We start from the raw sequence: 26285 nt of genomic DNA, 5'->3' as shown, positions 1-26285 counted from the left end.
TTATTTTAATCACATAGAGCTATTAATCCCACGGTGCTTTACAGACATCATCATCACTGTCCCCATTGGGGCTCACAATCTAAATTGATATATCTCTTGAAAACATCTGGAAAAGTAATGTTGATCTAAAACTCTGAAAACCAACTAAATAACGTGACAGCTTTAGAAAAGGCACAAATGGTTTGATAAACTTGTCACTAATTGAGAAGTTTTTACATAAAAAAATGGCAAAAATTCAATGATGAATCGGGGCCTTCAAGGTGCAATTATTAAAGCCACTAATAAAGAACAAATTACTCCTGAAAACTGGAGAAATACCAATGGTGAATCAGGTCCTATAGGATCAGTAGACTTTTACGAGTTCACTGTTGCACACAATTTTACAGTTAACTTACTGTATGTATGTATTTAACATTATACCCCAGAGCTGCATTCATAATTCTGCTGGCCACGATTTGAAATGAGCAGAAAGTGACCAATGCACAGGTTCCTGGGATATTTTTTTTCCTGTTTTAACATACTGCAGTGATTGGTGTAAAGTTATCACGCTAAGTGAGCCTCATTGTTGTTCACAGGAGGGCAACAGGCATGCTCCGCGGTCATACAGCCCCCATATTTTTCCTTGATGTCTCGTCAGAAGATAACAAGATCTTTTCAGTTGCAGCAGACAATACAGTAAAGGTAAGGTTTAGTATATTACTATATATATAAGTATAAGAGCAGTTGGATGTATTGTGTGGTATGACTCCTTTAAAGGAAAGTGGGGTCTCCAGACATCCCCTCAATGAGTCAGAGCATAGAACTTCTGCAAAGACTATCTCACTTTCTGGTAGGCTCAATAAAACCATATGTTAGATCAGTGGTCCCCAAACTGTAGCTTGGGAGCCACACGTGGATCTCAGGCCCGTGATGTGTGGCTTGCAAATGTTTTCCAGTGTTGTGCATTAGCACCAGATGTAACAGGCAGCTAAGAGGAGCACGTCTCCAGATGGGGAATTTTGAGAGTAGCCCCAAATAGAAGAACAAATCGGAAAGGGTGGTATGGTAGGAACCCCTGAATCTTAGTATACTGTCTGTGTGATTTCTGTGGAAAAGATTTTGCTGTCATTATACTGATAATAGGGGTTCTGAGTGTCACTACTATGAGGGGGACGAAAGCTGGATGTGGCTCGCGATCCTTTACTACAGCCAAATGTGGCTTCCGACCCTCTTTCAGATCTAAATATGGCCCTCAAGGTCAGAAAGGTTGGGAACCTCTGTGTTAGATGGTCATAAATTCAAATGGTAATAGTGTGACGCCCTGGGCAAGCCAGGGGTCACAGGTCATCACACCACCACACCCTACATCCTAGTTAGGAACACCAAAGCTACTGAAATACTTGTTGCCTTCCTCCAGGGGCTGATGTTCACACCAGGGGGTGGGCCAGGCGGTTGGCTCCGCCCACCGAGGGGTACACAGCCCTGGAGGCAGGAGGAACCAGGCAGTCAGCTCAGGGAAGAGCTTGAGTCAAGAGTTAGAAGTGGAAGTTCAAAGTAGAAGGAAGTGGTAGAGGAGCTAAGTGAAAGTGAAGTGGTAGTGGAGCAAAGAAGAAAAGGAGTAAAAGTGAGCGTAGAAAGCCCTGAAGTTGGTCCGGCTAAGTGCAGGACAGAGTCAGCAAGGTCAGCAACAGCGGTGATTGTCTGGAGGGGGACTGCTCGGAGGTTGCTGGAAGGACCGCGGACGGGTAGTGGCCCGGCGGTCTGGAGCAGTATACGAAGGACAGTCAGCACCAGGGCAGGGGCCTCTCGGACCCCGGCAAGGCTAGGAGTCGCCATAATTTGCCGAATCCGTCAGTGAAGGGGACGTCGATCCCCCAACAACCAAGTCCCGACTGAAGGCAAAAGTCCAACCATTAAGGAGGAACACCGCCACCGCCAGGGCACCAGTTCCTCGGGGCCAGCGTCTGCGGGCAAAGCAGGGCTCCTCCGGCCCATATCCAAGCCGGGGAGCGGGTTACCGGTGGGAACCCATCGCTACCAACACAGAAACACTAGGTGCAGGTCAAAGGGACATCACCGTTACCTACTGGGAGAGCAAGTGCAGCCGTCCGTGGGAACCGTCTTTCCAGCCGTGTGGTTTACCGTAAAACTGTGTCAACGTCTCAGGCTGAGTGAGTACCACAGTGCCACAAGGCACCGCACCTGCCCCCGCATCCCTGCGCCCACCAAGCCCTGCATCTCCCACCTCATCACTGGGCCCCGGGATCACCAACCCCTACCCACGGAGGGGCAACACAACAACTGGCTGCTCCATACCACCCTTCCCGGGATCCCCATACAGAGCAGCGGTGGTGCCAATAAATCACCACAACCGTGGGTGGCGTCACGGACAATAAACCATCCCCACACCCAACAACCTCCTTTCACTCACGGGCGAGGAGCGCCGCTAGAGTCCCCGGGATCCGGCTCATCGCTCGAGCCACCGAGCAGCAGCAGGCCGCAGCAGCCGCGGCGGCCGGACCCGAGCAGCAGTGGGAGAGCGCGGCGTCCCCTCCTCCGCCCGCGACAACTTGGCGCTGTGAACAGGATCTTACCGCTCTGCCGTTGGGTAGAGGTGCGCCTTGTAACCGCCGGAGGTATCCGGCTGAAAATTTCCAGAAGTCGCCATCTTTGGCGCGAAAAGTTCCCGCTCGAGCGTCTTCTCGAGTAGCAGAGGCGCGAAGGCCAAAACTCCGCCCCAATAAAGGAGGGGCCGGAGAGAAGCTAAGGGGGACGCGATGGCGGCTGGCTGCATGTGAAAGCAGCTATAAAAGCAGGGACGCCAGGACTCTGCAGTCACTCCGTTCCTGGAAGGCACGATTGCCAAGATGTACAACCCAACTCCCAACGAGGAAGCCCCCGCGCCCGGCACGGCGACGTGGTTGAGGGACCGGACCGTCCCGCTGAGTAACCGTCTGCAGGCCCATATGCAACTCCTCCTGGAGGAATGGGAGACCGACATGGCGGACGTGGTGGCTGCTATGTGGAGACGCGAGATAGAGGAGGATTTGGAGGAGCTGGTAAGCGACCCACGCCCCTGTATTCCTGAGGGATCGGCCATTGAGGCTGAGGGGCCCGGCCGGCTTCCGCTCACCCTGCCTTTCTCCTCGCTACCCGTGATAGCTGCTGCCGCTCCGCCATTAGGCCCGCTACCTGCCCAACCGGTAGCGATACCCTGCCCAGCCGCTCCGGCGGACCAGCCGGCTGCAGACGTCCGGGACGTCCCTGAAGTACCCCAGGGGGAACCGCTAGAACCGCGGCCCCTTAACAGCATGGTGCCAGAAGTCCCAGTAGAGACTGTGCCAGACTCTGAGCCCGGGACCGTGGCCTGGATGAAGGCCCGGGTGATGCAATTCCATCAGCGTCAGCAGGATCAAATCCTCCAGATGATGGAGCAGTGGACCAGCGAGGTGGAGATGCTGACTACGACTGCCCCGAGGTACGGAGGGGAAATGGATATAGCAGAGTCGACTGTTGACCCACGTCCCTATGTCCTACCAGGACCGGCCGCTGCGGCTGAGGGGCCCGGCCTAGTCTCGGCCTATACATCACCCTTGCCGCTACTTAGGGGGCGCCTCAGTGTAAGCTCGCCTAATTTGCTGCTCCGTGCTACCGCAGAAGGGACTGAAGTGCTGGATGCTGGAGGCCAGGAGGCTGCGACAGCTGGCGGTAACCCGCCTGACGCAGAAACAAGAGATGACGACTCCGGCCCTAGTCCCGGGTCCGCTGCTGAGTTTGAAGAGGCAAGTGAGCGTTCCCGCTATGTATTAGACCCCGTGGTTGCCCATACCCCGCGTACCGGTGGAAATGGGTACCGGGTGCCCCTGTCACCGCAGGCATGTCAGTGCATGTTTGATGTGCTGGTGGAAGAGGATGGGTCCGCCGCAGCCGAAGAATCGGAGTAGGGCAGCGGAGCACCGTTGTCCAGTCCCCGTTGGGACCCCCAGTTTAAAAGTTGAAAAGTTTAAAATGAAAAGGATAAGCAAAATAATAACCGAAGTTTAACCTGATTAACAGTGATTGAACCGGCCGGAGCCGGCACCGTTGTCCCCGTGGGGACCGTTTAAAAAGTTGTTTTGCATGGGAACTATCCATGGACAAGCCCGTGAACTTGCAGGGCAACCACAAACGTTAAGTGGCTTGTAAATAAGTTGTTTTACCGTACTGTTTTCCGCAGTTGCCGCCTCCGGAGAGGCAGGTTGGAGGGAGGGCCCTCAGCAGAGCAGGCTGGGCCCAGCCACCAACGGAACCGGTGGCTACCCTCTGGAGGGGAAGGACAGATCCCGCTCGGGTAACTTGTGCTGGACTGTGGGTCAAGGGGTGCTGCCTGGGTTTTAGGGGCAGCATCAGGGCCAGGTTGCTTGGGTGGGAGAGAGCGGAAACCGTACCCGTAAAACCGTTTAGTAACGTTTAAGAAATGTGCCTCCCGTTGTGGGATGATGTTATGATTTATATGTTTACTTTTATTACATTTACAGAAAATAAAACCGGTGTTGGACGGGCAGCCCGTGGACGGTCTGCATTTTGCTAAAAGGGAATGTGACGCCCTGGGCAAGCCAGGGGTCACAGGTCATCACACCACCACACCCTACATCCCAGTTAGGAACACCAAAGCTACTGAAATCCTTGTTGCCTTCCTCCAGGGGCTGATGTTCACACCAGGAGGTGGGCCAGGCGGTTGGCTCCGCCCACCGAGGGGTACACAGCCCTGGAGGCAGGAGGAACCAGGCAGTCAGCTCAGGGAAGAGCTTGAGTCAAGAGTTAGAAGTGGAAGTTCAAAGTAGAAGGAAGTGGTAGATGAGCTAAGTGAAAGTGATGTGGTAGTGGAGCAAAGAAGAAAAGGAGTAAAAGTGAGCGTAGAAAGCCCTGAAGTTGGTCCGGCTAAGTGCAGGACAGAGTCAGCAAGGTCAGCAACAGCGGTGATTGTCTGGAGGGGGACTGCTCGGAGGTTGCTGGAAGGACCGCGGACGGGTAGTGGCCCGGCGGTCTGGAGCAGTATACGAAGGACAGTCAGCACCAGGGCAGGGACCTCTCGGACCCCGGCAAGGCTAGGAGTCGCCATAATTTGCCGAATCCGTCAGTGAAGGGGACGTCGATCCCCCAACAACCAAGTCCCGACTGAAGGCAAAAGTCCAACCATTAAGGAGGAACACCGCCACCGCCAGGGCACCAGTTCCTCGGGGCCAGCGTCTGCGGGCAAAGCAGGGCTCCTCCGGCCCATATCCAAGCCGGGGAGCGGGTTACCGGTAGGAACCCATCGCTACCAACACAGAAACACTAGGTGCAGGTCAAAGGGACATCACCGTTACCTACTGGGAGAGCAAGTGCAGCCGTCCGTGGGAACCGTCTTTCCAGCCGTGTGGTTTACCGTAAAACTGTGTCAACGTCTCAGGCTGAGTGAGTACCACAGTGCCGCAAGGCACCGCGCTGCCCCCGTGTCCCTGCGCCCACCAAGCCCTGCATCTCCCACCTCATCACTGGGCCCCGGGATCACCAACCCCTACCCACGGAGGGGCAACACAACAACTGGCTGCTCCATACCACCCTTCCCGGGATCCCCATACAGAGCAGCGGTGGTGCCAATAAATCACCACAACCGTGGGTGGCGTCACGGACAATAAACCATCCCCACACCCAACAACCCCCTTTCACTCACGGGCGAGGAGCGCCGCTAGAGTCCCCGGGATCCGGCTCATCGCTCGAGCCACCGAGCAGCAGAAGGCCGCAGCAGCCGCGGCGGCCGGACCCGAGCAGCAGTGGGAGAGCGCGGCGTCCCCTCCTCCGCCCGCGACAATAGTCCACCTGTTCTGCTGTAAGGATAACGAATGCTTGTCCAGTGATGGTCCCTGTGTTGCCTATTGGCAAAATCCATTTTCTTATCTCAAAATATAAATCCTGATTAATTGATTCATATTTACTGTAACACATTTTTAATATCATGAGCACCTTCATGCATCTTTTATTTTTCATGTGTAAATTGCAAAGTTAAGTTACTTTCTAAATAATCTTCATTAAAACATTTATTTCATTTTGCTGCTGCAGAGTCTGTAACTTCTTCAGCAGCTCCCAGAGCTCATGAGGGCTCTCAGCAACCATTCCCTTCTCTCAGTGTTAGGCTGGAGTCACACTCGCATGTGACTCACGTGAGAATCCCATCACCCGGACCGGCCATCCACTGTCCTGACAAGGGCATACAGTTGCATAGAAATGCATGAAGCTGCACGCTGCTGTAAGTAGAGCAGGCGGGCGATCCAGGGCCACACGATCCTCGCGCCAGTCACACGCAAGTGTGACTCCAGGCTTAGTCCTCCTAAACATGTCCATGTAAAAACTGCATGTGTTCCACAGTCCATTTTGGCCATCCTTGTGTATCGTCCGAGTGACCGGTACCGGGAAAAAAAAACACATAATTTTTATGTATAAAAGATGTGCAAAACTATAAAAATTATGGATAAATGCAAGCTAGATAGATAGATAGATAAGTAGTACAGCTATTTAGTCAAATTAAGAAATTAAAAAATTAAAAAATAACATGGGGTCCCCCCTATTTTTTATAGCCAGCACAGGTAAAGCACCAGCTTCAGGCTGCAACCCTTATTTGTCAGCTGCACCTTGGATGGCTATGAAAAATAGAGGGGATCCCACAATGTGTTTTTGTTTTGTTTTTTTTTAAATTATTTAAATAAATAAGTAAAAAAATGTCGGGGAGGCGTGGGATTCCCCCATTTTTTATAACTAGCCAAGGTACAGCAGACAGCTGGGGGCTGGTATTATTAGGGTAAGAAGGCCCATAATTATTTGGTCCTTCCCAGCCTAAAAATAGCAGGCCGCAGCCGCCCCAGAAGTTGCGCATTCATTAGATACGCCTATACTGGCGCAGTACCTGTCTCTTCTCAATTTCACTGGTGCAGTAGTAATCAGGGTAATGGTTCATAGGGTTGATATCAGCTGTGAATTGACAGTAAGCATTAAGCCCAGGTGTTAGTAATGAGTGGGCATCTATCAGATACCCCCATTACAAACTCAGCCGATGTAAATAGAAAAAAACACACACAAAAAAAAAATCCTAGTTCAAAAACACCCCCCGATTCTACCCCTCATTCACCAATTTATTATGAAAAAAAAGCCATGGAGGTCCCACAACATTTCACAAAAGCAAACTTGAAAGACATAAAAAGAGAGAATTAAAGAAATAAAGACAGGACACAGTCCCTAATTCACCAATTTATTTAAAAATAAAAAAGCCTTGATGTTCCGCCATAATCCACATGGGATTCCACGACGTTCCCCAGACTCAGTGTCCCAGCTTATGAAGAACGTACAGAGAATGAACCCCATAGGCTGGAACAGCAGCCACTGTTGGCTCTCACAAGCTGCACTCCGTGAGAACCGTCAGTGGCAGTGAAGAGCGGTGACATCATGAGGTTAACGCAGTTCACTGCCGCCAGCTCTTGTGCAACTTTTGTTTATTCTGGCACTTTACCACAAGTGTCACATTCTTATGTACTATCTGTGCTTGGGAAAATAAATAAAATAAGAAACTACAAATATTCAGCCGTTTCGTTCTACTGGTTGGGCTACGTTCTAAATAGATCATTATATGCTGGTGATGGCTTATCTTTATGGTTGCCTGAAATGATTAGAAGTGAAATACTATACCTGATTTTCAGGTTTCCTATTGTCACCATCATGGCTGCTGTCTTACATCAATAAATATGTCTGTGTACGTTAGTATACAAATACAATAAAGTCTTGCCAGTAGTCTTTTACATGCACAGAATAAAAGTAAAAAAAAGTCTTGAAATGTAAAGAGTTAAATCTTCAGTTAAAACCACAGCGGTTCCACTGTGGAAATTTCCTGTGTGGACGTACCCATTGCATAATAATTTGTGTCATCCTGAAAGTGTGAAATCCAAATATTGCAGCTGCAGTACCGCTCACAGCCAGTAGAGGGCAGTTTTGCACAATTTCTGGATACATTGCAGTCAGACAGAAATTGAGCAGCAGAGATCCAAAGTTACAAGGTAATAATAATATTTATTCATTTATATAGCGCTATTAATTCCATAGCACTTTACATACATTGGCAACACTGTCCCCATTGGGGCTCACAATCTAAATTCCCTATCTTTATGTCTTTGGAGTGTGGGAGGAAACCGGAGGAAACCCACGCAAACACTGGGAGAACATACAAACTCCTTGCAGATAGTGTCCTTGGTGGGAATTGAACCCAGGAGCCCAGCGCTGCAAGGCTGCAGTGCTAACCACTGAGCCACCACAAGACCGCAGTGCTAACCACTGAGCCACCGTGCCGCCCGTAATTGGACTGTTATATCACTGAGGTTTCCCCTAAATTTTTCTTCAACAATTGAGTATATTGAATCTTGATCCAAGCTTTCTAATTCTTAGATTGTGCAAACACAGACTAGACAGTCTTATAATGTACCATATTTATTGAAGGGGTTCATACTGTGTCTAAAACCAGTTTCTAAGTCTGGGTTCAGTCGAGTGTATGCAAAATCATCCAGTTTGCATCCCCCCCCACCCCCCAAAAAAAAAACGAAAAAAAAAAACAACTTTTCCTCTGTATTGTCATCTGTTTACATCCATATGTCCATTTTTCCTGTCCATGTACAGCCGTTTTGTATATCCCTTATGGCATCTGGTTTTACATGAACAATATAATAAATAATATAATAAATAATAAAGACCAAATAAAGTTTCCTGTTAACAGTTGCAATGGCTCCATAAAAAATGCATGATACATGGATGGTAACTCATGGTTAAGGCAATGGACTGCTCATCCATTGTGCTCTGCATGCGTGGGTGGGTTTGAATCCCATCCTCGTTGATTTAATCTGCTTCTCTCAAGTCATAAAAAGTATCTCCAACACATCAAAGATATGGTGCATGTCACAAAATACAGGTTTTTTGTGTGCAGAATTGTGGTGCATTTTGCTAGATAAATGTACCCAATCCAATTATATACTGTCATAATATATGTTATAGATTTGGATCCGACTGGCAGTTGACTTCTTAAAGGGAATCTGTCAGCAGGTTTTTGGAATCTGAGAGCTCTAAGATGTAGAGGCAGATATCCTGATTCCAGCGATCTATCACTTAATGGGCTGCTTGCTGTAGTTTTGATAGAATCCCTGTTTTCTGTGCTATAGATGTAGCAGTGGTAAAATGCTGAGCTGTGTATAACCACGCCCACACCACTGATTGGCTGACAATTCACAGTGTACATAGGAAGCTGCCAATCAGTGATAGGGGTGGAGTTACACAGATTAGCCTGACTATCTTACCCAGCTAGTCCTGCAGTAATAATTTTCTGCTGATAAAACACTGATTGTATTGAAGCCACAGCAAACTACTAAGTAATTGACACATCGCTGGAAACAAGATCTCTCTCTACATTATGGTGCTCTCATTAAATAGCAAAAACATGCTGTCAAATTCCCTTTAAAGTTTAAACAATATATGTCACGGTTCAAAGTCGTGCAGTTTGTTGCCTTTTTCATTATTTAATAGGTAGGAGATGCTTGAAAAGGTTATTTTGTTTATTTTTACATATGAGAAAAACAGATGCCAAATTGATAGTAAAAATAGGTCAAATGGACTAAAAATGGATGAAAATTGGATCTTGCAGACTGATGAAATCAATCTCTGGATGAGGCCTTAATGATATACTATAAGATAGATACATTGTGTAAGCAACAGGGACATGAACAGAGGTGTATAAATAATTCCTGTCATAGACAGAGCATTTGCCTTGGTTATACCCTGGAGGTATCACACAAGGTGATCTCAGGTGGAAATGAATGTGACACCCTCCTCCCGCTGTGACCGGAGCCTTACATGCTGATGAAGCAGGAGAGGGGACATTTCTATTTCTTGTAGTCTTCAGCACGTCTCATATACTGTCTCATATCACGTCTCTGCTGCTGTCACATGCAGCCCTCGCTTACTGTACATATTGATTTGTAAAATCCAAGCCAAAAATGTTTTTTTTTTTGCACATACTTTCAGGGCAAACTGAATTTTTTATTTTTTATTTTTTTTCACTATTTTTTTACTAAATTTGTATCCATGTTTAGACAGCAAAAATTCGGAATGATATTATTTTACACGAAATTTTAATTATAATTTCCTCGTGGTCTTCTGGTCTTAGGTAGTGGAGAGTTAATTGCTGCCAGCTCCAGTGTTGTAGAACAATAGAGGGGGTAATATTTGATTTCTGGGTGACCCCGGGTAATAACCACTTCCTAAGTGGTCTATGGGGGAAAAAGGGGGCTAAAGATTAGGCTGACAACAGACAAATGTTGAAATCATCGGACCAATCATGTCTGTAAATTGCAGCCTGTGCGCTTGTACACAATGCAGATTGGTGCAAGAGCTGTCTGCCATGTAAACAAGCACGATCTCATCTGCAAATCATACAATAATAGTACACGCAGCAAATTTTTTTTTGCCAGACAGACCTTTGGCCATTTGTAAAGTGTGATTGTGACAATTTACTTTTTACATTGGTTTTTAACGATAATGTACATTTAGCTTATGTATACCTGGCTGCAGCAGATGTCTGTCTATACAGGGCAGATTTCCAAATCAACTTTGCCTATATGTAGAAGTGAATCTTGCATATATTGCTATCCATCGTGTACATAGATATTATGGAACCCCCATATCAATATCCCTCCCACAGCATAATGTCCCTAAAGTGCCCCAACACAGTAAGATGTCCCCATAGTGCATGCACACACACACACACACACACACACACACACACACACACACCATGATGGCCCCCATAGCCCACCACACAGTATAATGTCTCATACAGCTCACTAATAAAGTTTAATACCTCCAACAAAGAGATGATTCTAGAGTGCCCCAACACACTATGACGTCCCCATAGTTCCCATACATACAGCATGCTGGCCCCCTACAGCCTACCACACAATATGATGACCCACACATACTATAAGGGCCACACAGCAACCTTTAACACAGTATGAGGTCTCATACAACTCACCAACACAGTGTAATGCCTCCAACAAAGTGATGACCTTAAAGTGCCCCAACATACTATGATGTCCCCATGGTTCCCATACACACACCATGATGGCCCTCACAGACCACCACACAATATGATGACCCACACAGACTCACACATAGTATAACGGCCACACAGCAACTCCCAAGACAGTATAATGCCTCACACAACTTACCAACACAGTGTAATACCTCCAACAAAGAGATGACCCTAAAGTGTTCCCCACACAGCATGTATGATGTCTCAAACATTCCCCCACACACAGTATGATGGCCCCCACAGATCTCCACACACAATATGTAGTTCCACAGTCTCTCCCCAAACACAATATGATGATTCCCACACAAAGTATGTTAGCCCCCACACACAGTATGATACCCCCCAGCTCTCTGACACCCCTCACATATAGTATGATGACCCCTACACCCCCAAAACAGATCTGTCTGCAGGTCTCTACTGTACCAACAACAACCTGCCCATGAGAAAGGATGATGCTCAAGGCATACTGCTTCCTACAGAAAATAAAGACCTCCAAAGAAATAACATTTTGGTTTGACAATTATAGTAAATAAAACATTAAAATGTGTCTTCATGTGAACATGTGTGTTCAGCAGTTCACAGCCCTACAGTTTCTTCACTTCCTGTTGTTGGGGGGAGGGTACTCCTTCTTCAGTGACAGTTGTGGTCCATGGCTTTCTATTGAATTAATCATGTATTATGACACACTCAGGTTTGGTAGGGACTTGTTACTATGGTATCACTTAATTTGATTTGCATATAGAGACAATAAGAACTTTGAACAAGCACATGCATAGTGAAAGTGAGAGCAGTGATAAGAAGTGCTGGTCTGGAAGAGTGGACAGGTGCGGGGCAAGGAGGGGGCTTGTGATTTTGCAGGACTGATGACAACTTCAGGTCAGATGATGAAAGGAAGGAGGAGGTGAGCAGCCAACTGCTATGTAGAAATAAATAGGTTGCAAAGAGGTGACTTGGATCTCAGGAGTTAACTCCTTAGCCTGGAATGTAGCTATTGTGCATACTCATACCTCCCAACCATCCCGGTTTAAATGGGACTGTCCCGATTTGAGGGCTCTCTCCTGCTGATCACAGCTTTTGTCCCGGCTCCTTCCCTCAGGGCAGTGAATAAATGAACTCAGGTCAGTGCATAAATTAAATTCTCATCTGTTCTGGTTTACCAGGACCAGGACTTAAACTCGTGAACTCATTGTCCATAGGAAGCACTACCATTGAGCTACTGCCTCTATCAAACATATTTGGAAGATTTGATAATCTTGACCTGTATTGCAGGGAGAAAAAACAGAAGCAGATTATTTATATAGATAGATAGATAGATATAGATATAGATAATAGATAGATGATAGATACATGATAGAGAGATAGATATAGATAGATACATGATAGATATAGATAGTTAATAGATGTAGATATATATATATATAGATGATAGATAGATAATAAATATAGATAGAGCTAGATGATAGAAAATAGATACATAGATAGATAGAGATAGATAGATAATAGATATACATGATATATAGATGATAGATACATGGTAGATAGATAGATAGATACTGCATCTCTATGCAGGTGAAGAAAAGAGTCAGATTCATTTGCTCCCATAAAACTACTATAAAGAAATGAGAAAAAAAATACAGATATATATAAAAACATTTTCTTCCCCTCAGATTCAAACCAGCAACTTTCAAACATGTGTCCAGCAGCCCTTAGCTGTCCTAGCTGCTGAGCCATAAGGAATGATGATGGCAGAGGAAGGATTTTATATAGATGAACCTACAATGCAGCCTCTTACACAGCAGATTACACAGGACATAGAGATCCATTTTACAGAGCAGCGTCTCTGTCCTGTACTCTAGAGGGAGAGGAAAAGAGATTTATTTTTCCTTCTAATAAAATTACTAAAAATAATTAGCAAATTAGAATAATGTAATTTTAATTGCACTCTTTTTTATAAAATATTTTTTTTTTATAAAATATCACAAATGAACAAATAGCATGGACATATTTGGTGTCCCTGTAATCATAACGACCCAAACAACACAGTGATAAGGTTATTTATTGGGATCAGTAAATTGCATAAAAAATGGAGCAATTTATTATTTTTCTTTATTGAACCCCATAAAAAATTTATTGCTAAGGCCGTGTTCACACGTAGCGTAAATGGTGGATTTTTTTCTGCAGGTGTCCGCACCACACCACACAACACAATAACAATCTTCTCTGATTATTGCATGTTTGCAGAATTTTTTATGCATTGTTCCCCTTATTTGATACATGTTTGTTACAGATGTGAATCTTGAAGCTTATAAAGAAAAAAACCCACCAAAACTGCACAGTTCAGCGGTGTTTTTAGATACACCAGGGGTGGAGATTTCATGACGTCACATCCACTTTGCTTGGATATTTAGTCCATGTTCACATGTAGTGTAAAAGCTGCATTTTTTTCTGCCTCTTTTTTTACACGTATATTCTGCTGTGTTCAATTGTCTAAAGTGGATGTGATTCCATGAGAAGACGCCGCTGAACTCTGCAGTTTTGGTGCTTTTTTTAATCTAGAGTTTTCTATGTGGAGCTTAAAAAAATGCAGGAAAAAGCTTCTCTGTACAATAAAAACACTTAAGAAAGCAGATTCACAACCAAAAACAAATTAAATAATGGAGAAAAGGCATAAAAAAATGCAGCAAAAGTGGAATAACCAGAGAAGATTGTTATTGTGTAGTTTGGTGCACAAGTGGCAGAAACCAAAAATAACACAGAATTTATGCAACATGTGAATACGGCCTTATAGGCACAAATAAGCAACATGTCATACACTGTGTGCAGAATTATTAGGCAAATGAGTATTTTGTTCTACTCCAAGCTATATAGGCTAGAGAGCCAACTACTAATTAAGTAAATCAGGTGATGTGCATCTCTGTAATGAGGAGGGGTGTGGTGTAATGACATCAACACCCTATATAACGTGTGCTTCATTATTAGGCAACTTCCTTTCCTTTGGCAAAATGGGTCAGAAGAGAGATTTGACTGGCTCTGAAAAGTCCAAAATTGTGAGATGTCTTGCAGAGGGATGCAGCAGTCTTGAAATTGGCAAAATTTTGAAGCATGATAACCGAACAATCAAGCGTTTCATGGCAAATAGCCTACAGGGTCACAAGAAGCGTGTTGGGCAAAAAAGGCACAAAATAACTGCCCATGAATTGAGGAAAATCAAGCGTGAAGCTGCCAAGATGCCATTTGCCACCAGTTTGGCCATATTTCAGAGCTGCAACGTTACTGGAGTATCAAAAAGCACAAGGTGTGCCATAGGGACATGGCCAAGGTAAGGAAGGCTGAAAAACGAACACCTTTGAACAAGAAACATAAGATTGGGCCAAGACTGGGCCAAGAAATATCTTAAGAATGATTTTTCATAGGTTTTATGGACTGATGAAATGATAGTGACTCTTAATAGGCCAGATGGATGGGCCAGAGGCTGGATCAGTAAAGGGCAGAGAGCTCCACTCCGACTCAGATGCCAGCAAGGTGGAGGTGGGGTACTGGTATGGGCTGGTATCATCAAAGGTGAACTTGGGAACCTTTTTGGGTTGAGGATGGAGTGAAGCTCAACTCCCAGACCTACTGCCAGTTTCTGCTAGACAACTTCTACAAGCAATGGTACAGGAAGAAGTCGGTATTGTTCAAGAAAAACATGATTTTCATGCAGGACAATGCTCCATCACATGCATCCAACTACTCCACAGCGTGGTTGGCCAGTAAAGGTCTAAAAGATGAAAAATAATGACATGGCCCCCTTGTTCACCTGATCTGAACCTCATAGAGAACCTGTGGTCCCTCATAAAATGTAAGATCTACAGGGAGGGAAAACGGTACACCTCTCGGAACAGTGTCTGAAGGCTGTGGTGGCTGCTGCATGTAATGTTGATCGTAAACAGATCAAGGAACTGACAGAATCTATGGATGGTAGGCTGTTGAGTGTCATCATAAAGAAAGGTGGCTATATTGGTCACTAATTTTTGGGGATTTTGTTTTTGCATGTCAGAAATGTTTATTTCTAAATTTTGTACAGTTATATTGGTTTAACTGGTGAAAATAAACAAGTGAGATGGGAATGTATTTGTTTTTTATTAAGTTGCCTAATACTTCTGCACAGTAATAGTTACCTGCACAAATAAATATCCTCCTAAGATAGCCAAATCTAAAAAAAAAACCACTCCAACTTCCAAAAATATTAAGCTTTGATATTTATGAGTCTTTTTGATTGATTGAGAACATAGTTGTTGATCAATAATAAAAAAAATTACTCTAAAATACAACTTGCCTAATAATTCTGCACACAGAATATAAGAAAATATAAGAAAATTCTGGCTCCTATGAATGAATGAACAGTCCAGGGCATCTTCTGAATGACCCTTAGGGTATGTGCGCACATTGCATTCTGCCGTGACAAATACTCTGCAGCGTTTTGTCACTACATGTGCATTTCAAAACACAACCAAAACGCTGCGTTTTGGATGTATTTTGAATGCAGAATGGAGGCGTTCTGGATGCTTGCTCTCCCATAGACAGAGTGGGAAAAGCATCCAAAATGCACAAAAGAAGTGACATGTTGCTTTTTAGAACGCATTGATTTTGTAAAAAATTTGGCATGCAAAACGCTGCGTTTTGAAACGCAACGTGCCCATGGAATTGGCTAAATTCTCATAGACTTTGCTGTAGACGAAGAATGCATGCGTTTACTCTGCAGTTTAAAACGCTGCGTAAACGCATGAAAAAATGCAACGTGCACACATAGCCTTACTGCCAAATGGGTGTGGCTAGGGGGTGGTCAAAATTTGGGGCAGTGCGTGCCACAGAGTTTGTCCCGCTTTACTTTCCTTAAATGTTGGGAGGTATGCATACACAGCCAGGTTCTGGTGGTCGGTCTCCTTGGAAACAAGCTGTAAACAAGGAATGATAAAGTCTCATAACAAGAGAAAGACTGTAGATATGAAAAGCAAGTCAATTGCAATTACGAGCTTATTTACTTTCATACTATCTCACTATACCAGTTTCTTAATGTAAGAATGCTCCGATCATGAGTTCTCTTCAAACAAAATACATCTACTTATCAACAATTATGCCGCGTTGGTGACTATGAATTACGTACAATTTTACATTATACTAGCTGTGCTACCCGGCTTCGCCCGGGTTAATGACTGCTGTTAACAAAATAGAATGTATTACCAAAAATTTTATCTGCACATAAACACCACAAAACAAATAGATAGAAATGTAATTATTAAAAGACAAAAAATAAGCTTATAGAAGCATTTCACAACATATGTTTCAACACCACAGATATTCCACACAGATTTAACTAAATTGGCCAAGTAATGTGCTCCGTCTGTCTCTTTCCCCGTCTGTCTCTTTCCAGGTCTGTCTCTTTCCAGGTCTGTCTCTTTCCAGGTCTGTCTCTTTCCAGGTCTGTCTCTTTCCAGGTCTGTCTCTGTCTGTCTCTTTCCCCGTTTGTCTCTGTCTTTTTCACCGTTTCTCTCTGTCTGTCTCTTTCACCGTTTGTTTCTGTCTGTCTATTTCCCTGTCTGTCTCTCTCTGTCTTTCTCTATCCGTCTCCCCACCAACATCTTATTACCTCACACATAAGCTTCTTAAACTATGAATGTCTTTGGTTCCTATAGCAACCAATCACAGCTCCTACTAATAACCTGTAGTTCCAGGCTCCATTTACTTTAATGGAGGCATGTTTTTGGAGAGAAACTGTAAAACGCAGGGTTAAATTTTCCTGTCAAAACATAGTCTATGACTTTCCCTGGGTCACATGAGGTGTCTGTGCAAAATTTTGTGATTGTAAATGCGACGGTGCGGATACACTTTTCGTTTCACTTTTTCCCCATTATGTAGATAAAGGCAAAATTGATTGGTAAATTGGAATGTGCAGGGTTAAAATTTTGCCACACAACATAGCCTATGATGCTCTCGGGGTCCAGACGTGTGAGTGTGCAAAATTTTGTGGCTGTAGCTGCAATGATGCAGATGCCAATCCCGGACACACACACACACACACACACACACACACACACACACACACACCACAGATATTCCACCCAGATTTAACTAAATTGGCCAAGTAATGTGCTCCGTCTGTCTCTTTCTAGGTCTGTCTCTTTCTAGGTCTGTCTCTTTCCAGGTCTGTCTCTTTCCAGGTCTGTCTCTTTCCCCGTCTGTCTCTTTCCCCGTCTGTCTCTTTCGCTGTCTGTCTCCCCGTCTCTTTGTGTCTTTTCCTGTCTGTCTCTTTTCTTGTCTGTCTCTATTTCTCTGTCTCTTTTCCCGTCTGTGTTCTATCAAGGTCTGTGTCTTTCAACATCTATATTTGTCTGTCTCTCTGGCTGTCTCCTCCTTCCCTGTCTGCCTGTCTCTGTCCCTGTCTGCATGTCTGTTTGTCTCTTTCCCCATCTGTCTCTTTCCCCATCTGTCTCTTTCTGTCTCTTTCACTGTTTGTCTCTCTGTCTGTCCCTGTCTGTCTCTCTCTGTCTCCCTCTATCCATCTCCCCACCAACATCTTATTACCTCACATATAAGCTTCTTATACTATGAATGTCTTTTGTTCCTATAGCAACCACTCACAGCTCCTACTAATAACCTGTAGTTCCAGGCTCCATTTACTTTAATGGAGGCATGTTTTTTGGAGAGTAACTGTAAAGCGCGGGTTTAAATTTTCCTGTCAAAACATAGTCTACGACGTTCCCTGGGTCTCATGAGGTGTCTGTGCAAAATGTCATGATTGTGAATGCGATGGTGTGGATACACTTTTCGTTTCACTTTTTCTCCATTATGTACATAGGGGCAAAATTGATTGGAAAATTGGAACGTGCGGGGTTAAAATTTCACCTCACAACATAGCCTATGACGCTCTCGGGACCAGACGTGTGAGTGTGCAAAATTTTGTGGCTGTAGCTGCGACGGTGCAGATGCCAATCCCGGACATACACACACATACATACATACATACACACACACACACATATAGCTTTATATATTAGATGGTATATCATATTTATATATATTATCATACTGAAGTGACAGTGGACTAGAATTCCCCTCATGAAGTTTTAATCAACTATTCTTTATGACTACGATTCTTCTAGCCAGTCATTTTAATGGGGTCTCTATGACTCTAATAGTAATGTTAACCCAATGTAGAGATTTGCCTGTGTATTTAGTGTATGTGATGAAATTCCTCTGTGTTTCAGATATGGGATATCCAGAGTCAGACGTGTCTATTCACAGCATGCTCAAAATCCAGTGGGATAAGGGGAGAGCTCACCGCATGCCTTTATATCCCAGAAATCAAAGCTCTCTGTGTGACCACCGATTCTATCGCCCTTCTGCAGGTGAAACTGAAGTAAGAGACAAAAATGATGGGATATAGAGAAAAAACTAACAGAAAACAGTTTAAAGAATGATCATATGTATTTCTATATCAAGACGACTCACAGTACATATATTCAGGATATTGAACAGCTTTTAAGTATTTCAGGTTTCTAAAAATGCCAAATGGTTAAATCAAGTGACATCTCCATTCGTCTGGCATTTTCCACTTGGAAAACGTCCTATACATTACAATACAAGTTGTACAGTTCTGACTCGCTCGTTTGTGGATTTGAGGCAAACACACAAACAGTTTGATCTAAGTCCAGCAGGTTTATTCCATCCTCGTAAACCGCTCCAGTAAAATGGAAATAAAAACAACCTTTGTCGGCACAAAGTGATAAACAGAAAGTAAAAAAAACTTCCACACACAGACCATCTGTCAGGCTACTGGTCTCCATTTTATATTATGTACCACTTCCAAGGGTGGAGGCATGTGAGCAGCCAAACCTGTCCAGCTGTTTGAAAAACCCGACCCTGACGTGCCCTGATAACTTTTTTAGTAGTAGATGTACTACAGCTTGCATCTGGGCATACATCACAGAGGTTAACCACCTCTGTGATACATACCGCCTATTTACGAAGTGTCCAGCAGTCATCTTACATACCTTCCCCCTGTGCCTATAGTTGTGGAGCTTGGCACCTTCCACTACCAGAGTCTTGATAGCACATCTGCAATACCACGCAGTTTCCCAGGTCTATGTTCTGCATGGAAGCTGAAATCTTCAAGGGCTAAGAACCAATAGGTAATGTGGGCATTCTTCCCTTTCTTTTCCCTCATCCACCTGAGCGTGGCATGGTCCAAAACAAACCTAAACTTTCGACCTAAAACCGTAATGTGTCAACTGCCCACCAGATAGCCAAGCACTCATGTTCTACAATCAAATAGTTTTTCTCACAGGCCGACAGCTTCCTACTCAGGATACTAGGTGTTCTTCTCTATTGACCCGCTAATAAACCAACCTCTGAAGCGTCCGTCTGCATCACAGATTCTTTCTTGAAGTTGGGTGCCCCACAAGACCAGCTGTTTGCATAGGGCCATTCAACTCTTCAAAATCCGTCTCTGCCTCAGAAGTCCACTTGGCCATAGCTGACTTCGTACCCTTAAGAAGGTCGGTCAGGGGTGTGGCAGTCATGGAATGAACCTTCTGTAGTACTCCATGATTCCAAGACAGGCCCTAACCTGTTTCTTCAAGACTGGTCTCGGCCCGTTCTGGATTGTGTCATCCTTCTTGATTTGGGGCTTGATTTCACCTCTACCTAAAATATATTGAAAGGTACTTGGCCTCCTCTTTCCCTATGGCACATTTCTTTGGATTTATAGAAAATCCCGCCTTCCTGAAAGCATCGAACATCACCTAGACCTTTCTCAGATGACTTCCCCAATCCGGACTGAAGATTATGATATCATCTAGAAAGGCCGCTGTGTAACTCTTATGTGTAGCCAGGATCTGGTCTATGACCCTCTGAAAGTTGACCAGAGCTCTGTTACGTCTTTCTCCGGAGTCCGCTCCATCGACTTCTCCTTCAATCACCAGGCGACGCTGTGTTCCTGCCGTGGATAGTGCTGGTGACGGAAGAGGAGTCAATGCCAGCGGCGCTGGTGGGCGCAGGATCCGCTCATCCACTGGGCTGGGTTTCCATGGAATCTGCAGTACCACTGGCTGACTGTAGGTGGCGTTTCTTCTAGCTGAAGTTACCATCATTCAGCTACAACCAATTGGAAGACACCACACCCTTCTTATTCCCCCTCCTGTCTGCTGACCACCGCCAGAGATAGTTCTGTATTCCTGGTTCCTGTTCTGTTTGTATAGTAATTCCTGTGCGCTGACCTCTGCTTGTTTTCTAACTACCCACCTGCCTGTTGTTTTTGTACCTTGCTGCCAGTCCCAGATTTGACCTCTGCTTTGTTTCCTCATTACCCCTTGCCTGCCGAAGCTGTTCCTGTATTGCATCTCCTGGATTTTGACCCTGCCTGACTACCACAGACTACAGCTTACCACAGGTGGTGATCTCTGGGGCTCTGTGTAATTCCAAATCCCTGTATAGGGGTTAAAGGGTTGCAGAGTTCTCTGGCTCCTACTTTGTGAGCAGCTTTCCTCTAGTCTCCCTTAATGGCCAGTCTGAGTCTGTGGCTCCAGGCAGGCGTTACATTCTCCCTCCAACCCGAATGACATCCTAGTGTATTGTAAGCACCCGTGAGGCATAGAGAAGGATGTTTTCTCCTTAGGATCTTGTGACATGGAGATTTGCAAATATCCTTTTGTTAGGTCCAAGGTGGTAATATACAGTACCACGCCGGCCCAAACGTCTCGATCAGCTCATCAACACGAGATCTCAGATACGCGCCATACTTGGAGAACTCATTCAGTGTCTGATAGTGGTTGCAGAATCTCCTTTCACCACCAAGATTTGGTACTAGGACAATTAGGCTGGACCACCCACTCTTATGCCTGCTTTACACGATTCAATAAATCTTTCAATCCGTCGTCGGGGTCAAGTTGTAAGTGACGCACATCCTGCATCGTTCGTGACGTATTTGCGTGTGACACCTACGTGCGATCAAGATTGAACGAAAATACGGTGATCGCATACACGTCGTTTATTCCTCATACATTGGACGTTTTGTTGTATGAACCTAGTCAATTGAAACGTGTGACATCCCTCATACGATTTTGATGTCTGATGCTATGTGCGCAGGTGTGCGCTCTGCACCGCAGCTTAAAAAAGGTCCGCTTCAGAGCGCAGCTGAAAAGCTGCGTTCTGAAGCGCCTCACAATGTCTGTCATTCACTAATCTCTGTCACTACCTCTGTCCCTCTCTCTCTGTCCATGTCAGTCTATCCCTCTTACCCCCTCTCTCATACTCACCGATCCCCGGCGCTGCACGGCGTTCACACTGCTCCGGCGGCTTTTACTGTTTTGAAAAAGCCGGCCGCCCATTAAACAATCTCGTATTCCCTGCTTTCCCCGCCCACCGGCGCCTATGATTGGTTACAGTGAGACACGCCCCCACGCTGAGTGACAGGTGTCACACTGCACCCAATCACAGCAGCCGGTGGGCGTGTCTATACTGTGCAGTGAAATAAATAATTAAATAATTAAAAAAAACAGCGTGCGGTCCCCCCCAATTTTAAAACCAGCCAGATAAAGCCATACGGCTGAAGGCTGGTATTCTCAGGATGGGGAGCTCCACGTTATGGGGAGCCCCCCAGCCTTACAATATCAGCCAACAGCCGCCCAGAATTGCCGCATACATTAGATGCGACAGTTCTGGGGCTGTACCCGGCTCTTCCCGATTTACCCTGGTGCGTTGGCAAATCGGGGTAATAAGGAGTTATTGGCAGCCCATAGCTGCCACTAAATCCTAGATTAATCATGTCAGGCGTCTATGAGACACCCTCCATGATTAATCTGTAAATTACAGTAAATAAACACACACACCCGAAAAATCCTTTATTAGAAATAAAAAACACAAACATATACCCTGGTTAACCACTTTAATCAGCCCCAAAAAGCCCTCCTTGTCCGGCGTAATCCAGGATGATGCAGCGTCGCATCCAGCGCTGCTGCATGGAGGTGACCGGAGCTGCAGCAGACACAGCCGCTCCGGTCACCTCCACACAGCTAATGAAGAGAGCCGCGTGATCAGCTGAGCTGTCACTGAGGTTACCCGCTGTCACTGGATGCAGCGGTGGATGCAGCGGTGGCCGCGGGTAACCTCAGTGACAGCTCAGCTGATCGCACTACTCACCTCAGTTGCTGCGTGGAGGTGAGAGGAGCGGCGGTGAGTAGCGCGATCAGCTGAGCTGTCACTGAGGTTACCCGCGGCCACCGCTGATCGCACGGCTGTCTTCATTAGCTGTATATTAGGGTATATGTTTGTGTTTTTTATTTATAATAAAGGATTTTTTCATGTGTGTGTGTGTTTATTTACTGTAATTTACAGATTAGTCATGGAAGGTGTCTCATAGACGCCTGACATGATTAATCTAGGACTTATTGGCAGCTATGGGCTGCCAATAACTCCTTATTACCCCGATTTGCCAACGCACCAGGGCAAATCGGGAAGAGCCGGGTACAGTCCCAGAACTGTCGCATCTAATGTATGCGGCAATTCTGGGCGGCTGTTGGCTGATATTGTTAGGCTGGGGGGCTCCCCATAACGTGGAGCTCCCCATCCTGAGAATACCAGCCTTCAGCCGTATGGCTTTATCTGGCTGGTTTTAAAATTGGGGGGGACCGCACGCTGTTTTTTTTAATTATTTAATTATTTATTTCACTGCACAGTATAGACACGCCCACCGGCTGCTGTGATTGGGTGCAGTGTGACACCTGTCACTCAGCGTGGGGGCGTGTCTCACTGTAACCAATCATAGGCGCTGGTGGGCGGGGAAAGCAGGGAATACGAGATTGTTTAATGGGCGGCCGGCTTTTTCAAAACAGTAAAAGCCGCCGGAGCAGTGTGAACGCCGTGCAGAGCCGGAGATCGGGGATCGGTGAGTATGAGAGAGGGCTGCTAACTTCAGTCACTCGGGGGATTAGTGGTCACCGGTGAGCCCTTCACAGGTGACCGCTAATCAGGACGCGACACAGACAGAGCCGCAGCATGACAATGAAGTCGGGTGAAGTTCACCCGAGTTCATTCTGACTGTGCGGCTCTGTCTGTGTCTGCCGTCATCTGCCATTCAGCTCTGCTACATGGCTGTCTGTGTCTGCTGTCAGCGGCCATGTAGCAGAGCTGAATGGCAGATGACATAGTAAAAACGCATCCCTACACATTACACACGCTTGGCAAGTCAATAAATAAAAAAAAAAAAAAAGGGTGCCCAATGCATACGTCACAGAACACATGATCTAAAGGATCGCACACAAAATTGATCAATTTAACATAGACTACTAACGCTCGTGTGACAGCAAATGAACGACCTACGTTCAATCTCATTCAATCGCATATGCAACCTGGGCGTGTCACATCGCATACGAGATCGCACACCTAATTGTAAGGTGTAAAGCTGGCTTTAGACTCCTCAAAGGCTCTGAAACTCGGCATCCTCCTTGGAGATCAGTTCTCGGCGAGCCTCGGAAACAGATATGCCTTCAAATTCACACATACATGCAGTTCTGTCAGAATCTCGTGTTCTACAGTCTGTGTACAACCCGGCATGTAGGTCATAGGATGCTGAATAAAATGATACCTTGATATCTGTGATATAATGTCTTATTCCTGAGAAATCCATGTTTCTCTTAATATGTAAAGGAACTGTTAAGATCTATGGGCCGGACACAGATGACCCTGGGAATCTACCTCCAGAGCTTTTTAACTGAAAGGGGGCATTACCAGTTTAAGACGTGAGCACTGCAGTGTAATCAGAAGTAACACAATGCAGCAGAAATGACCTTTGTCCCATTACAAACCTATTTGCAGCTACAGTTGTTCTCTCAGTGCTTCAGCTTCTGTCTCACAGGTAATAAGTGTGGGGGTGAAGAATAGTACAGCAGAACTGACAGCACTGTGAGGAGACAACTGTTTGTTTGCTATGTTTGTAATGAAGTAATTTTCAACTCTGCTGTACTGCATTGGTTATAATCAGGCACAGCTCTGCAAAAGAGCTGACAGCGCTAAGAGAGGATAACTGCTGCTGCAAATGTGTTTTGAATGAAAGTTCACTTTTGCTGTACTGTGTTTGTTCTGATCTCACTGCAGAGCTGTTTGTGATTAGGAGAGCTGTCACACAGAGTTTTGCAGAAACTTCGCCAACTGTCATGGCACTGTCGAGTACTGTTCAGATTGCAGATTCTGACACTCCTCCCAAAGGTTTCTCCAGTGTCTGGGATCAACACAGGCAGACTTGGGCGTTTAACTGCTTTGTGCTCATTCATAAGCAGGCTAGCTTGATTTAATCTCTGATGGTCTGCTTGCTCTTTTAATCACATGTTGTGGTGAACGTTGTGCTTATTGCTTTGTGTGGTTTGCAGTTTACCCCTGTTTTATGGCTTCCTTCCGGCTCTTGTTTTTTTCCTGAACCTTTTATTGTCTTTACCTTTGTGTGTGCTTGCTGTGTGATGGAGTTTTGGTTTCCCCCTGTCTGTCTTTATCTGTGGATTTCATCATACTCTGATCCCATCCCTTCCTGGAGGGAGGGGGAAGAGGAAAGAGATCAGGACTGGTCAGGAGCAGGGCCAGGAAGGAGACTCAGTACTCTCCATCATCTTTGAGGTTAGGAATAGCATAAGGTCCCCTAGTTCAAGCAACAGCCTAGAATCTCTGGTTTTCTGCCATCCCATAGTCATCGTGACAAGAACAGACTGTCAGTTATTACATGTCTCACACAGGTAAAGCCCCCCCCCCTTTAATTTAAAATAGGCTTGGAAGGCAAATTCTCATGGAGATCTATGTCCAGACCCTAGATCTTAACAGCTCATTTACATAATAGTAAAATGTGGCTTTCTCTGGAATAAGGCATCAGATCACAAATATCAAGATCTCACTTTATTTAATTTCCTATGACCTGCATGTCCATATAGTCGGCCTGTGAGGGTTGATCCTAGTGATAGATTGCCTTTAAAGACTGCAACTTATCCCACAAAAAGCAAGTTTTCACATGGCTATTTCAATGTAAAATTTGAAAAGTTAAAGCCTGCTTTACACCTTTCAATTTCGCATACGATATCGTATGCGATGTGACCCGCCCCCATCGTATGTGCGGCACGTTCAATTTTTTTTACCGTGCCGCACAATCGATTAAAAGCTGTCACACGTACTTACCCGTCCATACGACCTCGCTGTGGGCAGCGAACATCCACTTCCTAGAGTGGGAGGGACGTTCAGCGTCACAACGACGTCACGCGGCAGCCGGCCAATAGAAGCGGAGGGGCGGAGATGAGCGGGACGTAAACATCCCGCCCACCTCCTTCCTTCTGCATTGTCGGCGGGAGCCGCGGACGGTATAAGCTGTCGTGCAATGTTCCCGGGGTGTCACACACTGCGATGTGTGCTGCCTCGGGAACATTGCACAACTGCACGATCAATTTTTGAGGAATGAACGACGTGCATGCGATGAACGGATTTTCGTTCAATCGCAATTGCATGGAGGTTTTACACGCTACAATCATACTTATGATGCAGGATGTGCGTCACTTACGAGGTGTAACACCTGCCTGGATCAACAGACTCAGGTAGGATGTAATGGACAGACTAGAGGGAAGCCCCTCACCAAGCAGGACCCCAGAACCCTGAAACCCTTTAACCCCTATACAGGGATTAGGAATTACTCAGGGCCCTGGAGATCTCTACCCGTGGAAGGCTGCAGTCCGATGAGAGTAGTCGTCAGGCAGGGTCAAACCAGGAACAGCAGAACAGGGACAGAATCGGCAGGCAAAGGCGTAAACAGAAAACGTAGCAGTGGTCAGATCCGGGTTGGGCAGTGAGGTACAAAACAGCAGGCAGAAGGGTAGTCAACAACAAGCAAGTCAGCACACAGGAATCACAAAACAAACAGCACATGAGCCAGAATCAGAACTATCTCTGGCAGAGGTCAGCAGACAGGAGGGGGAATAAGAAGGGTGTGGTGTCTTCCCATTAGCTGTAGCTGAATGATGGTACTTCAGCTGGGAGACACCCGCCACCTACAGTCAGCCAGCGGTACTGCAGATCCCAAGATAACCCAGCCCAGTGGATGATCGGAGCCTGCGCCCACCGGTGCTGCTGGCATCGACTCCTCTCCCATCACCAGCACCATCCA

General features: G+C 45.7%; 1 protein-coding gene across 1 annotated transcript in view; it reads left to right on the top strand.

The window, feature by feature from the left end:
- The window catches only part of LOC142289995 (cilia- and flagella-associated protein 337-like), a 200453-nt gene that overhangs the window by 65987 nt on the left and 108181 nt on the right, over positions 1-26285 (top strand). Inside the window, exons 14-15 of the mRNA XM_075333941.1 lie at positions 576-681; positions 18364-18515. Coding sequence (XP_075190056.1) covers positions 576-681; positions 18364-18515 — 258 coding nt within the window. The remainder of the gene's footprint in view (positions 1-575; positions 682-18363; positions 18516-26285) is intronic.

The sequence above is a fragment of the Anomaloglossus baeobatrachus genome, chromosome 2, assembly GCF_048569485.1.
Source record: "Anomaloglossus baeobatrachus isolate aAnoBae1 chromosome 2, aAnoBae1.hap1, whole genome shotgun sequence".
In the NCBI taxonomy this organism is placed as follows: domain Eukaryota; kingdom Metazoa; phylum Chordata; class Amphibia; order Anura; family Aromobatidae; genus Anomaloglossus; species Anomaloglossus baeobatrachus.
Note: the sequence above shows the minus strand (reverse complement) of the source record. Positions and strands in the feature narration are given on the sequence as shown.